General features: G+C 36.6%; 1 protein-coding gene across 1 annotated transcript in view; it reads left to right on the top strand.

Moving 5' to 3' along the window:
• The window catches only part of A1CF (APOBEC1 complementation factor), a 58086-nt gene that overhangs the window by 28112 nt on the left and 12919 nt on the right, over positions 1-17055 (top strand). Inside the window, exons 5-8 of the mRNA XM_032137560.2 lie at positions 4099-4263; positions 8687-8784; positions 13056-13329; positions 15285-15490. Of these exons, the coding sequence (XP_031993451.1) occupies positions 4099-4263; positions 8687-8784; positions 13056-13329; positions 15285-15490 (743 nt within the window). The remainder of the gene's footprint in view (positions 1-4098; positions 4264-8686; positions 8785-13055; positions 13330-15284; positions 15491-17055) is intronic.

Here is a 17055-nt window from a genome sequence, read left to right as displayed (position 1 = left end):
ACTTACATCAGAATTGGGAAGGACAGTCCAGAGGTCATTAATGAGCTGGTAAATCTTTAACAGCCAGCTCCCAGAGGAAAAAACAAAAGCCCTCATTTGTAGCATTTGCCAGTTTCCATGGTATTAACACTCCCACTGTGGTTGATTTCAAGCTACCAATGTGACTTTAACTGGCTCACAAAATTCTGATACTTTATCTATTTATCTGTCAATGAACATTTAGGTTGATTCCTTACCATGGTAATTGTGAATAATGCTTCAATAAACATGGGAATGCAGGAATCTCTTTAATATAGTGATTTCATTTGGGGCGAATATATACCCAGTATGGTGATTGTGGGATCATATGGTAGCTCTATTTTTATTTTTTTGAGGAACGTGCGTATTGTTTTCCATAATGGCTCTACCAACTTACATTCCCATCAACAGTATGCAAGTATTCTCATTTCTCCAAATCCTTGCCAACATTATCTTTGATCTTTTTGATAAAGGACATTCTACCAGGTGTGAGGTGATAACTCATTTTACTTTTGACTTATATTTGCCTGATGATTAGGGATGTTAAGCATTTTTTCATATACCTATTGGCCATTTATATTTCTTCTTTTGAGATATGTCTATTCAAATCCATTGCTCTGTTTTTTATTTTTGAGACAGAGTTTCACTCTTATTGCCCAGGCTAGAGTACAATGGCATGATCTTGGCTCACTGCAACCTCTGCCTCCCGGGTTAAAGTGATTCTCCTGCCTCAGCCTCCCGAGTAGCTAGGATTACAGGCATGTGCCACCACTCCTGGCTAACTTCGTATTTTTAGTAGAGATGGGGTTTCTCCATGTTGGTCAGGCTGGTCTCGAACTACTGACCTCAGATGATCCACCAGCCTCGGCCTCCAAAAGTGCTGGGATTACAGGCGTGAGCCACTGTGCCCGGCCTTTTGCCCATTTTTAATTGGGTTATTTGTTTTCCTACTATTGATTGTTTGAGTTCTCTATATATTTGGGATATTAACTCCTTATCAAATGTATGCTTTGTAAATATTTTTTTCCCATTCCTTAGGTTATCTCTTCACTCCATTGATTGTTTCCTTTCCTGTGTGGAAAGTTTAGTTTGATGCAATCCCATTCATCTATTTTTGCTTTTGTTGTCTGTGCTTTGTGGGTTATAGCCAAAAAATAACTGCCCAGACGAATGTCAAGAAACTTTCCCTTATGTTTCTTTCTAGTAGTTTTACTGTTTCAGGTCTTACATTTAAGTCTTTATTCCATTTTAACTTGGCTTATGTGTATGTTGTAAGATAAGGGTCCCATTTCATTCTTCTGCATATGGATATCCAATTTTCCTTACACCATTTGTTGAAGAGGCTGTTCCTTCCCCATTGTGTGTTCTTGGCATCTTTGTCAAAGATCAATTGACCATAAATGTGTGGATTTACTTCTGGACTCTATTTTGTTTCATTGGCCTAAATGTCTATTTTTATGCCAGTATCATACTATTTCGATTACTATAGCTTTGCAGTATATTTTGGGATCAAGTTAGTGTGATGACCCCAGCTTTGTTCTTTTTGTTCAGATTTCTTTGGCTAGGGTCTTTTGTGGCCCCATACAAATTTTAGAATTGTATTTTCTATTTCTGTGAAAAACATTACTGGAATTTCGATAGAGACTGCATTGAATCTGTAGATTGCTCTGAGTAGCGTGGACCTTTTAACAATAATAATGCCTCCAATCCATGAACATAGGATATTTTTCCATTTATTTGTATCTTCTTTAATTTTTTACCAATATTTTATAGTTTTAAGTATACAGATCTTTCATCTTGTTGGTTAAATTTATTTCTAAGTATTTTGGGGGGGGATGATATTATAAATGAGATTGTTTCCTTGATTTCTTTTTCAGTTTTCTTGATTTCTTGTTGTTAGTGTATAGAAAGGCTACTTATTTATGTATGTTAGTTTTGTATTTTACGGCTATACTGAGCTTGTTTATTAGTTACAATGGAATATTAGTCAGTCTTTACAAAGAAGGAAATTCTGTCATTTGCAACAACATGGATGAACCTGGAGGACATTATATTAAGTGAAATAAGCCAGGCACAGAAAGACAAATATTGCATAATCTCACTTATATGTGGAATCCAAAAAGTTGAATTCATATAAGCAGAGTGCAGAATGGTGGTTACCAGGGCTGGGGGCAGAGGTATGGAGAGATATTGGCTAAATGATACAAAGTTTCCATTAAAATGAATAATTTCTAGAAATCTATTGTATAATATGACTATAGTTAATGTATTTGTATACTCGAAAATTGGTAAGAGAGGAGATCTTAAATGTTATCACCACCAAAAAAAAAGTATTGAGGTGATGGATATGTTAATTAGCTTCATCTAATCATTTTACAATGTATACATGTATCAAAACATCATGTTGTATACCACAAATAGATGCAATTTTGATTAATCAATTATACCTTTAAAAAGCTGGGAAGGAAAAATGCAAAAATTTAACAATCTATTTTTGCAAGTAGAGAAGAACTGGCTCTAGTACATCATTGGGTGGAACCCAGGTTTCATTATTTTTTAAACCTCACCCAATATGAGGCCAAGGCTGAGAAACACTGAGCTACCAAAACCAGAGTTATGTGGGAGCCTTGGGGATCTTGGGGATCTTGGAATAATACAAACAAAAAAAGTCTATGTAAAGAGTAGAAGGGGAAGGGAAGAGAGTAATGAAGAAAACTATCCCCTGGAATGCAACACAGAACAAGATGGTCACAGCTAGGGTAACAAGAGCCAGCTTCTCCAGGGTCACTTATCTCTTAAGACATGCCTATTCTTCATTTGGGTTTTAGAATGCCAGGGCCACGGATGCTTTTACTGACTGCTTTTCAAGGAACATAAAGATGCATTCTTATTGAAAATAATTGCTTCCCATGTGTAGTAATTAAACAAATAAACCCTTACCAATACTGAGAGTTCCTGATTTTGTTCTCTCAAGCTTTGTGTTGCTTACGGGATAAAGTTTATTCCCAAACGACAAATAAAAAACAAACTAGATTTCCAATCAAATTTAGAACTTGGGTTGACTCTCACTCTCCTCTCATCACTTCAGCAAGATCTGCACTGTGTAGGGGTATAAGAGCAGAGTCACCAAAAAACAAAATAAAACAACAACAAAAAAGGGGGAGGTGGTTAACTAGAACAGGCCTGAGAAAGTTATCCTCTCTAAAGCTCATTTCCCATTCTGTAAAATTGGGAGTCATTCACCTCCCCACAGGGTAACTGTGAGAAGGAACTGAGATGGCACATGCGAAACAGGTGGTACAGTACAAGACACTCAATAAAATGTATTCATAGTAATACAAAAATATATGTAGCCATGGAGAACAACTACCCTTTACAGAAGAGTTAAAATTCTCATTATAGACTCTTCCATTGCTTGTCATCTGTCTTCTCAATTAGGACTTTTTGAAAATGTATCCAGATTCCCAATTTATTCATGTTTTGAAAGAGGATTAAGAGGGAACACAGCTGGTCTAAGCCTTGACCAAGTGTGAGGGACAGAGAACAAACTAAGGATGCCTGAGCTCCACCCACCTTTGCCCAAACACCAATTTTTGAGCATCTCAATTGTGGTACCTAGCTTAATTAACAACACAGATTCCAGCAGCAGTAAATACTCTTCCTAGTAACCTTCTTAATGTTCTGTGGAGTCAGATTCTGTATCTGGGCCCTAAATCCATACTTTTCCTTTCTCCCTTTTGCTATCTTACCTTAAGTGACTACCTTCACCCAATGAGTGTTGTTCTAAGAGCCAAATGTGGGCTCTGCTGCCTCATTTCTGTTCAACCTCAAACCATGTCCTGGTTCCCTTTATAATCAATAGTTATAACAAGCCACCGGTCACACAGAACTCCCTTCTAATCAGCTACTCTATTTATTTGGAATGTGAGTATTTAAGATCAATATTCACCAGTTTTAATGGTCTTCTTGCACATTCAAGACCTCAAGGGTCAGGTCAATTTAAAAGACCATTGGTATAAATTGAGATGATGTTGTCCTGATTTCTACATAATTAATCATAATGGTGATCATTTTCAACAGGACGAATTCAGTTATGGGGACATCCTATTGCAGTAGACTGGGCAGAGCCAGAAGTAGAAGTTGATGACGATACAATGTCTTCAGTGAAAATCCTATATGTAAGAAATCTTATGCTGTCTACCTCTGAAGAGATGATTGAAAAGGAATTCAACAATATCAAACCAGGTAGGACATATATACAAGATTAGTTTTTCAAAACATTCTTTATCCTGGTTTAGTCTTGGGAGGGTGTATGCGTCTAGGAATTTATCCATCTCTTCTAGATTTTCTAGTTTATTTGCATAGAGGTGTTTATAGTATTCTCTGATGGTAGTTTGTATTTCTGTGGGATCGGTGGTGATATCCCCTTTTTCATTTTTTATTGTGTCTATTTGATTCTTCTCTCTTTTCTTCTTTATTAGTCTTGCTAGTGGTCTATCAATTTTGTTGATCTTTTTAAAAAAAAAAACAGCTCCTGGATTCACTGATTTTTTTGAAGGATTTTTGTGTCTCTATCTCATTCAGTTCTGCTCTGATCCTAGTTATTTCTTGCCTTCTGCTAGCTTTTGGATGTGTTTGCTCCTGCTTCTCTAGTTCTTTTAATTGTGATGTTAGGGTGTCAATTTTAGATCCTTCCTGCTTTCTCTTGTGGGCATTTAGTGCTATAAATTTCCCTCTACACACTGCTTTAAATATGTCCCAGAGATTCTGGTATGTTATGTCTTTGTTCTCATTAGTTTCAAAGAACATCTTTATTTCTGCCTTCATTTCATTGTGTACCCAGTAGTCATTCAGGAGCAGCTTGTTCAGTTTCCATGTAGTTGAGTGGTTTTGAGTGAGTTTCTTAATCCTGAGTTCTAGTTTGATTGCACTGTGGTCTGAGAGACAGTTTGTTATAATTTCTATTCTTTTACATTTGCTTAGGAGTGCTTTACTTCCAACTATGTGGTCAATTTTGGAATAAGTGTGATGTGGTGCTGAGAAGAATGTATATTCTGTTGATTTGGGATGGAGAGTTCTGTAGATGTCTATTAGGTCTGCTTGGTGCAGAGCTGAGTTCAATTCCCGAATATCCTTGTTAACTTTCTTTCTCGTTGATCTGTCTAATGTTGACAGTGGGGTGCTAAAATATCCCATTATTATTGTGTGGGAGTCTAAGTCTCTTTGTAGGTCTCTAAGGACTTGCTTTATGAATCTGGGTGCTCCCGTATTGGGTGCATATATATTTAGGATAGTTAGCTCTTCTTGTTGAATTGATCCCTTTACCATTATGTAATGGCCTTCTTTGTCTCTTTTGATCTTTGTTGGTTTAAAGTCTGTTTTATCAGAGACTAGGATTGCAACCCCTGCCTTTTTTTGTTTTCCATTTGCTTGGTAGATCTTCCTCCATCCATTTATTTTGAGCCTATGTGTGTCTCTGCAGGTGAGATGGGTCTCCTGAATATAGCACACTGATGGGTCTTGACTCTTTATCCAATTTGCCAGTCTATGTCTTTTAATTGGAGCATTTAGCCCATTTACCTTTAAGGTTAATATTGTTATGTGTGAATTTGATCCTGTCATTATGATGTTAGCTGGTTATTTTGCCCAGCAAAATACCTAAGGGTATTTGCTGAATTTCCAATTACAGTCATTCTACAAAATCTGATCTTCCTACAAGAGTTTAGCAGTATTAGAATCACCTGAAGGGCATGTTAAATCACTGATTGCTTGGCCCATCATGGGTGGGTTCAAGCATTTCCATTTCTATTAAGTTTCCAGGCAAAGCGGATTCTGCTGGTCAGGGCACCACACTTGGGGAACCATGACCCTCTGATAACCTTCCCTTTGGCATGCAGGTGTGTTTCTCCTCAGGTTTATGTGTTGCTGACAAGTTGATAATAAACACAGCAATAATTTTCCAATTCCTTGCATCATGATTTCAGAGGATCTTTTTCTTCTTTGCTAATGGATGATTGAGTAATAATGATCACTCATATTCTATGGACTCACCCTCTGCCAAATGAGGATCAATTATTAAACAACTCCTATGCACTAAAGAAGAAACATATTAAAATAAGCCACGTGGTGAATACTATTGTAGAATTTTCCAAAACAAGACGCATCTGGAAATTATCGTCCAACAGTGTGAGATAATTTCAGATATCTGCAAACAGAATTTCAGAAAATCTAAATTCATTATCATCTCAAATGCCACCTAACTAGTGTAGATGACAGAAGTTGGGATGTGAATTAACTGATAATATTCCCTTATTCCATGTGTATTTATAGAGTAGCTCCTGTGTCCAGGGCACTAGGCAAGAACCAGGTGAAGATGATACCAAGAAGTCTCTGAAGCAGGTCCTGTTCTCAGGGAGATAACAGACCAGTGAGCCTAGGTGGAGACTGACATTGAAATATGAACCAAGCAAAGACTAGAAAGGTGAAGGTCATCATTGGCCAACGTCTTTCTTCTCAGTTACTAAAACAAGTAATGGGATTGAGTCATGATCATCACCCCATGTGACACTGAAAGGAATGAAGAGACTATATTGGATATTCAGTTAATTATATGTCCCATGCTTCATGGTCTCAGAGAGCTTTATTTATGCTTAGCCTGGCCAGACAATTTTGCTCTGTATAACCATTGCCATAAGAAGTCAAGGGTCAACTGTTGAAGGGAGTGAAAACATAAGTATCACAATGTCTTTAAATTGTCCTTATGTTACAGGCCCACTATTATTCCAAAGGAAGATAATTCTTAGTCATTGAACCATGTGGGAGAGTAAAAACTCTAATTACCTTTGTTACCTTGAATCTAAGAAGATAATGAAACTTTGATAGGGACAGAAAGGACTTCCCCCTCTTCTTTTCCCTGGCATAATGTCTCATCCTATGTTGTCTCCTGGGACTCTCAAGGTACACCCAAGTGAGTGTAGGGTAAAAGAAGATAATTGGCATGCTAAACTAATAGTGGTTAAACAAATTTCCACCTTACCTTCACTCTAAGCAAAAGGTCTATTTTTAAAATTGAGTAAGCAACAACATTTTAAAAATATAACATCCAACTATCTCGGTACAATTCTTTTTCATTTTTATATGTTGCCATCATGTTCAGCAGTTCCTTTACATAAAAATAGATAGTTGGTTTGTTTGGGTTTTCTACACAAATAATATAAATAAACTTTGCAAATATTTGTAAAATACCAAATATATCAATTAAAATATGAAAACCCCCTTCATTCTTCCCAACTTTTCTCCCCATTCCTGAAGTAACCCCTGTTGAGAGTTTGGTCTCTATCTTTTCAGTTCGCTTTCTGTATGAGTGTATTTATATTTGTGTGCACATATATATGGTTTTGCATCATTAAAAACACAAATGCTGTAATATTGTACTTACTATTTTATAACTTTTAAAAAACTAACAATAGGTCTTGGGTCAGGCATGGTGTCTCATGCCTGTAATCCCAACACTTTGGCAGGCCGAGGTGGGCAGATCACCTGAGGTCGGGAGTTCGAGACCAGCCTGACCAACATGGTGAAACTCCTTCTCTACTAAAATTACAACATTAGCCAGGCACATAGTGGTGCATATCTGTAATCCCAGCTACTCGGGAGGCTGAGGCAGAAGAATCGCTTGAACCAGGGAGACGGAGGTTGCGGTGAGCTGAGATCACGCCATCGCACTCTAGCCTGAGCAACAAGAGCAAAACTCTGTCTGAAAAAAAAAATAGGTCTTTAATATTTCCATGTAATCACATACAGGTCTATTTTCTTTATAGACTCCTTGGTGTTGGTATAAATGTAGCGGATTTAATCACTCATGAAAATAGACATTAAATTGTTTTATTTTTGCTCTTTCAACAGTAGTGTAATTGATATCCTTATGCATGATCCTTGTACATGTGTGTGAGTGTTTCTGTATGAGACATTCCTCAAAGTAGAATAGTAGATATTTACATTGTTTCCAATCTTTAGCTATCATGACAGCAAGGCAGGCAAGCAACTTATCTTTGTTCCCAGATGTTCTTTTGGGAACAACTTTCTTTTTTCTTCTTTTTGCTTTTTTATTTTAAAGATTATTGGATAAGGATATATGGAATCCAGTTGTAGTTCCTCTCTGTGTGCACTCTAAATCTCAGTTACCTTGTCAGAACTGTAGTTACCTAATATTTAAATTTTAAAAAGTAATTTAAAGTTAATTACATAAGACGAAAGAGATAAAGACATTTTGCTGGGTTGAAAAGCAAAAGTAATCGCCTAAATATATATTTGTAAAATGATCAATAATTGAGTTCAACTCAATTCAACAAATATTTTACCATGCAAAATGTACTATCTTTTACATTACATAAGATAGAAAAGAAGATGGCATTCCCACCCTTAGACATCTTGTAATCTAGGAAGTCAAAAACACAAATCCATAACAAATTATAATAAGTCAGAATATAAATTTTATTTTAAAAACTGCAAAAAAAATCTTCTGTTGAATGTTCTTGATGAGATCCTTACTTAAATATGAGGTATCCATTAAAAAAATCAAATACGCTTTGCAGCTAGGTGCTAAAATATATCACTTTCAGGGCTCTCTTAATTTTGTTAATGGGGCAACCTTCACTCTATTTTACAGGTGCTGTGGAGAGGGTGAAGAAAATTCGAGACTATGCTTTTGTGCACTTCAGTAACCGAGAAGATGCAGTTGAGGCTATGAAAGCTTTAAATGGCAAGGTAAGGTAGAACAAAGAAAAAAATATGCAGATTCCATCCAAGTTTGGTGTGGATATTACATTCAAAAGCGCAGTCCTGCAAGCCTGTCTCACTCCAGCCTTCTCTGACATGGCTGCCTCAGTCCATTTAAGATGTACTAAAGAGAAATGATGGAAAATACAATGGAAGCTGGAGATGTACCTAATATATCCAATTTTACCTCTATTTTTTTTCTAATTTGGACAAGTCACTGGCCCTCAATTTCTGTGGAAAGAGGAGATTTAAGTAGATTATTTCAAGATGTTTTTCACAATACCGGTTTTCTCTCATTACTTCAAAGAGATTATCATTTTAGTGCAGTATTTTAGAAGCTGATGAATTAAAAACATATCAAGATAGCTGTTATTCTGCCTTCATAGTTTGATCTTCTACTTGGAAAGCTTAGAGTCTCTCACCTTGCCAAGAGTAGGGGCTGGGGAAGCTTCTATATCCTCACTACTGAGTTGTCCACAGAAAGCAATATAATATTTATATATCAAGCCAATAAACATTTAAAACCTTCTGTAGACCACTTATCATGCTAGGATACAAAAAGAATCAAAAATGTTTGACAAAGAGTTAAAACTTGATTGGAGGAATAAGATAACTACACAAACTCGTGCGAAGTACAGGCAAGTAAATATCATAAAAAGAGATAAATGTGGTGAGCAAGTTCAAAGGAAGCAGTAGGCTATAAAGAATAAAACATCTTCATGGATATGAGAAGATAATATTTAAGAGAAGCCACGAAAATTGGGTATAATTTCAAAAATCAAAATATGGAAAGACAGGCAGTCTTAGAGGCACAGAATTTGAGAAAAGCAAGACAAGATTGGAGAACAGGAAAATGTGGAGTAACTTGGTTGGAACATAATGCACATGGGACTGTGTTACCTATCGGATCTGGCATCAGTCAGGGTCCCAAAAGAAAACAAACAGCAAAGGAATTAATTACAAAAGTGTGAGTGGGGACTAGGGAAATCAAAAAAGAGTGTCAGAATTTGGGGCTCACAGCATTCTGGAGTCAAAGGTCCAGGGGCTGGAGAATTAATAGAAATCCTGAAAGGGGAGAAAATTGTGTAGAGCAGATCTCTTTGCAAGAAGTAGCTGGGTGCAGTGGCTCACACCTGTAATCTCAGCACTTTGGGAGGCTGAGGTAGAAGGATTGCTTGAGCCCAGGAGTGCGAGACCAGCCTGGACAAGATGGCAAGACCTCATCTCTACAAAAAATTAGCCGAGCATGGTGGCATGGACTACTACAGTAGTCCCAGCTACTCTGGAGGCTGAGGTGGGAGGATCTCTTGATCCCAGAAGGCTGAGGCTGCAGTGATCTATGATTGTGCCGTTGCACTCCAGCCTGGGCAACAGAGTGAGACCCCATCGTTAAGGAAAGAAAGAAAATAGAAAAGAAAGAAGTAGTGATTTTGGTCAAAGGACACAGTCAGCCCAAAGTGACCTCTTAAAGAGGGATCCAGCAGAATAAATACCCCAAATTCACTGTTGTCTCTTCTCCAACCTCCTACCAGGGTTCCCCATTGGCTAAATTCAATCACAATCTAGAAGGCTAAAGAGGACCCCAAGTAGAACAGCCTCCCAGAGCAGAGAGCAGGCTGGAGCTGGTAGGTGGTGAATTCCACAGGGAGGGGATCCAGATGGCAAAGGGAGGATCTCTTAGCCTAGGCCCTTCAGACACTGTGGAGCCTCTTACATATTAGCTCCTCAGGGGCCCACTCAAACTCAAAAATGTTTGAGTACTGGAGGGTCGGGTGGAGAAAGTATTCACTCTGAAATACAAAAAAGAAAACTGCAAAGCAAAAACTAATGCATAAATATATGTCTATAAAGAAAAGCATTATTTCATCTTCATTGATGATCACATTTAGTATCATAAAAGTGTTATTACTTGGAAAACAATTTGTAAGTTAGATTTTCTCTATATGGAAACATTCCTGAGTATTCATGATGATTGCTGGGAAGGAACAGCCATAACAAATTAAATGACAATAATTACATTGGAATAATCATAATTGAAACATATTCAAATTCCCAATTTTTGCAGCTAGATATTTTTAGAGCAATTATTTACATATATTATTTAGTTAAATATATATTTAATATTATCTTTGACTATAATGTGATATGAAAAAATCAAAAGTAAGTTTTCCTAGGAACTATGAAGGTTTTTGAGCATATATATAGATATTTATATTTAATTTGTTAGATGAGGTGAGATCTTGAAGTTTTTTCTATGGTAATTATCACATTTACAATTTAGGAAAATTAGCCTAGTAAGAATTGACTTTTTAATACAGGTGAGAGAAACATGTCATAGAAACTAGTTATAAAGCTATTATAGTCAACCAAATGGGACAAAATAAAGTCTTGAACTTAGGTAGGAATGGAATGTAGGAGACAGCCATATACAGAACAGTAGGGGATAAATTCAAAGGACCCAGGAACTGATTGGAGGAGATAGGGGTAAAAAAGAAGGACAAGTCATTATAAGCTTCCAATGTGGTAGGTTGTTATAAAAGTCAGGAAGGGAAGCCTATTCAGAGAGAAAAATGATGAATTGAGCTTCAGAATGATTATTCATTTATTCTTTTTGTAAGTCTATGAAGTGAAAGAAATTTTACTAAGCTTGGGCTCTACAGATTAATAAGATACTGTCCTAGCTCTGGAAATATCTAAACCAAATAACTAAAATACAATATTGAATTTAAAATGCTTTTGGATGGGACAGAGGAAGGCAGAACAAAATTTATTACAACAAGATACCTGAATTTGCAGCAAAGAATAATTTCATGCAAAACATCTCTTGATATGGAAGTGCCTATAAGCAGAGACCTATTTGGGTCTCTCATCTTCCTCAAGACTGGACTGAAGATATAAAGAATCTTATACCCAAGGTCCTCCCCTATTTTCAGTATGCCAGGTCTACCTTTTCTAATTACATCAATATCAATATAAGATTGTTGAATATCAGCTGGATTCTGTCTATCTCTCAGAGTATTCCATCTAACTTATTTGACACTGGCTCCTGCTACTAAAAAGTAAGGTAAATACATAATACTGGGGACAAATTGACCCAGAGGCTGAACAAAATGGTCAGGATGACCATGAAGCACAAGCTTTGTCCAGCAGACTTCAATAATCCAGGAACCACTGAGTCACTGTTGAAATCAGAGGGTAAGGGTGCACGCTCAGCTGCTGTGAATGGGAATTTCTGTAGAAACACTTTACATAAAAGTGTTCTTTATCTAAAACAGAGGATCTTCACACTCTTATTCAAAAACAAAGCCACAAATGCTTTCTGACAATACTTTGTTCCTTTGATAATAAATACCTCAATCTATCAAGAATTTGTTGAGAGCCATCTTTGTTTATTGTGTAGGCAAGCAATACATGGAAGTTAGTAGCACATGTAGATCTACATACATCCATTATCTTTGACATCTGGAGCTGTTTGCAGTCTCAAAATTTGGGTCAGTAATTCTTGAGGACAGGTTTTAAGCGGTGCATGATCTGAGAACCTCAATACTACTCTCACTCCCAACTACTCCTGACCCCTGTCATCCCTGTTTATTAGTTCCCAACTGTTCAGAAGATCAAAAGGTGGCTTCACATGGAAGAACCTGTGGCAGGCAATGCAACAGCCTCCCAGATTCCTCTTCCTTTGGTAGAGCCACAGTATATCTCTCTTCTCCAGTGAACACTTACTTGTGTGGCTGCTCTAAGGAGCAAGACGGTTAGTGGGCTATCAGCTGGAAGGGCCTGATTTGGCTGCCCATGCTAAATGCTAATAACTGATAAGATTTCGTTATTGGTTTCCTTTCACCTTCATCTTATTGTGCTAGGTAATGGAGATTTTATACCATCCATAACAAACCTAAATTTCCTTGTAGTTATATAATTGTATAAGTATGTAATTTAAAACACATATATGACCTAATAAAAAATTACATAACTTTCTGTCTCAGTGACTGTAACCAGATTGTAAATTTATAATGAATATGTCAATGGACACTGGCCAATATGTCACTGTCAAACCTGTTGGCGTCTTATGCAACTTACCAACAAAATGGCTCAGAAAAAGTTCAACTGGCATCCAAAACAAACCTATAAAATGACAAGATTCAATAAACCTACAGCAAATAGTCTAACACTTAGAAGGAGTCATGTTATTAGGGCTCAGCCACACTTGGTTATCTTCATATCATCTCATGTTGATTTTTCTTTGCTCTCTACAACAGGTGCTGGATGGTTCCCCCATTGAAGTCACCCTAGCAAAGCCAGTGGACAAGGACAGTTATGTTAGGTACACCCGAGGCACAGGTGGAAGGGGCACCATGCTGCAAGGAGAGTATACCTACTCTTTGGGCCAAGTTTATGATCCCACCACAACCTACCTTGGAGCTCCCGTCTTCTATGCCCCCCAGGCCTATGCAGCAATTCCCAGTCTTCATTTCCCAGCCACCAAAGGACACCTCAGCAACAGAGCCATTATCCGAGCCCCTTCTGTTAGAGGTAACACCAGTCAGATCTTGCTTTAGAGTAATCCCAAGATTTCAAATGACTCAAATTGCGGTAGCATTAGATACATTGGATGGGTCCACTGGGAGAAAATCACTGAAAAATTGTTTATTAAAAATCAAGTATTATATCAATAGTTTTCCTTTAATAGGAGTCTTTTTTCACATTACAACTGGTTATTGAAAAAACGTGGTCAGAACATTGTGCAAATGAGCCTAGTGCACAGATTCAAACTTTGCATGGGCCCATAAAACTTGCACAAACTAAAACCTAGTTCTATAATTATTAGCTTCTTCTGTATCACTTGTCCACAATTGTGTAGTCATCTGTGGCTCATTACAACACTTCTGGAATAGACTAGTATAGTCCAGTGGAAACCAATTACCTCAAATAACAAAACCCTTTCAAGGCGTGTGTGTATTTGAGGTGACTCAGTGGCATTGTCTTAATATACAAATCACAAATTATTATAAATATAATCTAACAGACATATGAGATGTTCTCATCTGACCTCCTCCAAGAAATATGTGTTATGCTTTCTTAGAAGCCAAATTATTAAGGAAATTACTATATTTCTTTAGTACACGGAGAACTGAACACCAAATAGAAAAAAAAACCCTCAATCAGACTGCTAATAAAACAATAAATATTTCACATTTGAATCCTGTAAGAATTCTAAATGTTTGAGCAATTTTCCAAGCTCCATTTCTTCAAGGAAGCTAGAAGATAAAGAAAGCCTTTATTTTATTTCCAAGCAACTAGCTTGTCCCTGTCTTTTTGGCTCCTTCAGATGAGTTTTTCTAGGATATGGCTAATGCCAACTGAATCCCAGTTCTATCCTCCAAATACGACATGAATCTGGGCAATTAGATAAACAAACTGTGTATTTAAGTCTATTCTTGGGTTTGACTTAGAAGCAAAGAGGCACATCTAGATTACTGTGGAAATTATCTCATTATGTTTTACTATTTTTCAGTATAACTAAATTGATCATCTTAGGAGCTCTAGTCTTCAACAGCCTTAAAAGTTTCATACTCATAATTACTTGCCTCAAAATTGTAATGCAAATGAAATAATCAGGATTTCCTTTAGGGTAACTCGTCTATGTGATAATAAATTATATCATTGCAACATTATGCATTTATAATGTAAAATCACATCATTAACCAATGCATACATTAAATACAAATTGTCAACCAGTTATGATGTCAAAAAAAAAACAAACTCCACTATAAGGGAAAAAATGCCTATCTTATAACAAGAAAGGAATCAATTAATGATATTCATGGATGAAAGGTAATCAATTTAATTTTTTATCTCTATGCCACCAATATAAAATCAAAATAGCAACATGGCAAAACAAAAATCAAAAGGAATCTATGCATGAAACTCAATGGAAATTTAAGCCTCACATTGACCGAACATCAGAGAGGATGGTGAACCTAAAAGCATGCTTTCTAAATGTTTGTTTTACAATAAGTCATTGGAGGTGGGATAATTAGGGAAGCCAGAATTTATTTCTGATACACTAATCAGTGACAGTCTCTATGCAAGACTGATTTCAAAATAAGTGGTTGCATTATTTTGGAATGTTCTAATAAATACATTCCTAGTCTTTATTAGTCTGTATAAAATATCAAGAAAATGTTACCTAAAGACAAAAATTGCAAATTTTCTATCCCAAAATTTTTAAGCTGCTTGTGTACTTATCAATAGTATTGTGCTTATCAATGGCATTGTTTTCTTCTGAAGGTAGTTTTTCAAAAAAGAGAGAGACACCTATGTTAAACCTTACCTTATGTTGAGTTTCATTACATTAGAATCCTAGAGTTTCCCACCCATCTTCAGGGCAATAATCAACGTGAATTGGGCTAACTTTTCCATTACAGTAAGATTCAGGGTGATTTTCTGGTGGTTTGATTCAGTTTAATGCCTTCTTACATTCCTAGAAATTTACATGAATGTACCTGTAGGGGCTGCGGGAGTGAGAGGACTGGGCGGCCGTGGCTATTTGGCATACACAGGCCTGGGTCGAGGTTACCAGGTCAAAGGAGACAAAAGAGAAGACAAACTGTATGACATTTTACCTGGGATGGAGCTCACCCCAATGAATCCTGTCACGTTAAAACCCCAAGGAATTAAACTCGCTCCCCAGGTAGGTAATGTTATTCCAGAAATAGTTTCTTTAAGTTGTGCCAGTAAGCATCATTCACTTTTATCAAATGATTTGACTTGATCACTACTCAAGCTATGGGTTTTTTTCTTTTAATATATAAAGCATCCAATCAATGTCACACCCTTTGAGGGAATGCTGGGCATCAGGTGCCATTATTCTATTATAGGTCCTTTCTCTTTTTAAAAATATCATAAAGTTTAACACCTTGAACAATATTCCACTGAAATGCAAAGAATCTGAGAGCTATTAAGAATTATCAACCTATACCCGAAATGAGGCAAAGACCCCATCTCAGAATAAATGCCTATTGTATGTGAGCCAGGTTGGTTGGCAAATGAAGAGTATTACAGCTGTGCCCTGAATAGACCATTTAGGACATCTTTTCTTGGAAATACTGTATCTAAGAGAATACTCCACCATGATATCTAGGTGAATTATTAACTATGAGATGTCATCAGTCATACCAAATTAACTCTTCCTCCATAGTTATATTTTGGCAGTAGCATTACAGAGAATTTTTACTGTGTTCATTTAAGAGTTCTAAGTTTCCACACTTCAACATTAACCTGCGGTTTTTATTATTGGAAAATTAAAAGCTATAAAAGTTTCAATATGGAAACTGACCCCAGGGGTTAAAAATAAAACAAAACAGAGTCTATGCTAACCCTAAGACTGTTCCCTGTGGGAGTGTGATAGGTGCTGATCTCTCTGAAATACATTTTGGCTGAATAATCAGAGTTACATCGTGTATCTTGTATACTTGTATACACGAAGATATACTTCGTGTATCTTGAAGGAAACTTCCCTATTCCCATGATAAAGGTGGGCTTATAGCCCCACATTTATGGAAGTAGCCCTTATAATTTCAGTCCAGAAGAAAACTGGTTTTCTAAAAGCTCATCTTGGGTAATTTTTTAATGGGATTTCTGGCTTTCTTTAATGCACAAATTAGCTTATCTAAGGTTTCTGCTAGCCCCACCCAGGGAATTAAAAAAAAAATGCCTATCAGAGTGTTAAACAGCAATCATTTGTTCACACAAGATTTAGTAAACTTCTCTTATGCACCATGTAGTGCACTAGGTGCTGGAGATGTAGAAGTGAATATAACAAAATCCTTACCATGAAAAATTAGATGGCAATCCAGTGGGAAAAAATTGACATGTAAACATATAATTATAATGAAATCTGGAAGTGATATGATGAAGTTTGTTCAGAAAATATAAAAGCCACTCATCCAGTTTCTCTTGGGTTAAAACCCAAAACAAAGAACCTGATTAAAGTACTGGAATACTTAGAAATATTTTAAGAAAATAAAAAATAATAGTCGCAAATTCTGAGAGCTGCAATAGTATGAAAAGAGATCTCTACGTTTTACATTAAACTCAAGGGAGAAATTCATCATGTCTTATATTAATATGTGAGTAACAATCTCTATCAGTTACTAAAAGTTCTTTAATTAGTGTCTGACCTTCTACAACTATGGCTTAGAAATGAAGACCATGCCGCCACCAGCCAACATAGATGGGGCCTAAACAACCCCAAAG

The sequence above is a fragment of the Hylobates moloch genome, unplaced genomic scaffold, assembly GCF_009828535.3.
Source record: "Hylobates moloch isolate HMO894 unplaced genomic scaffold, HMol_V3 SCAFFOLD_3, whole genome shotgun sequence".
Taxonomy (NCBI): Eukaryota; Metazoa; Chordata; class Mammalia; order Primates; family Hylobatidae; genus Hylobates; species Hylobates moloch.
The sequence above is the reverse complement of the archived record's forward strand: the minus strand, read 5'-3'. Positions and strand labels throughout refer to the sequence as shown.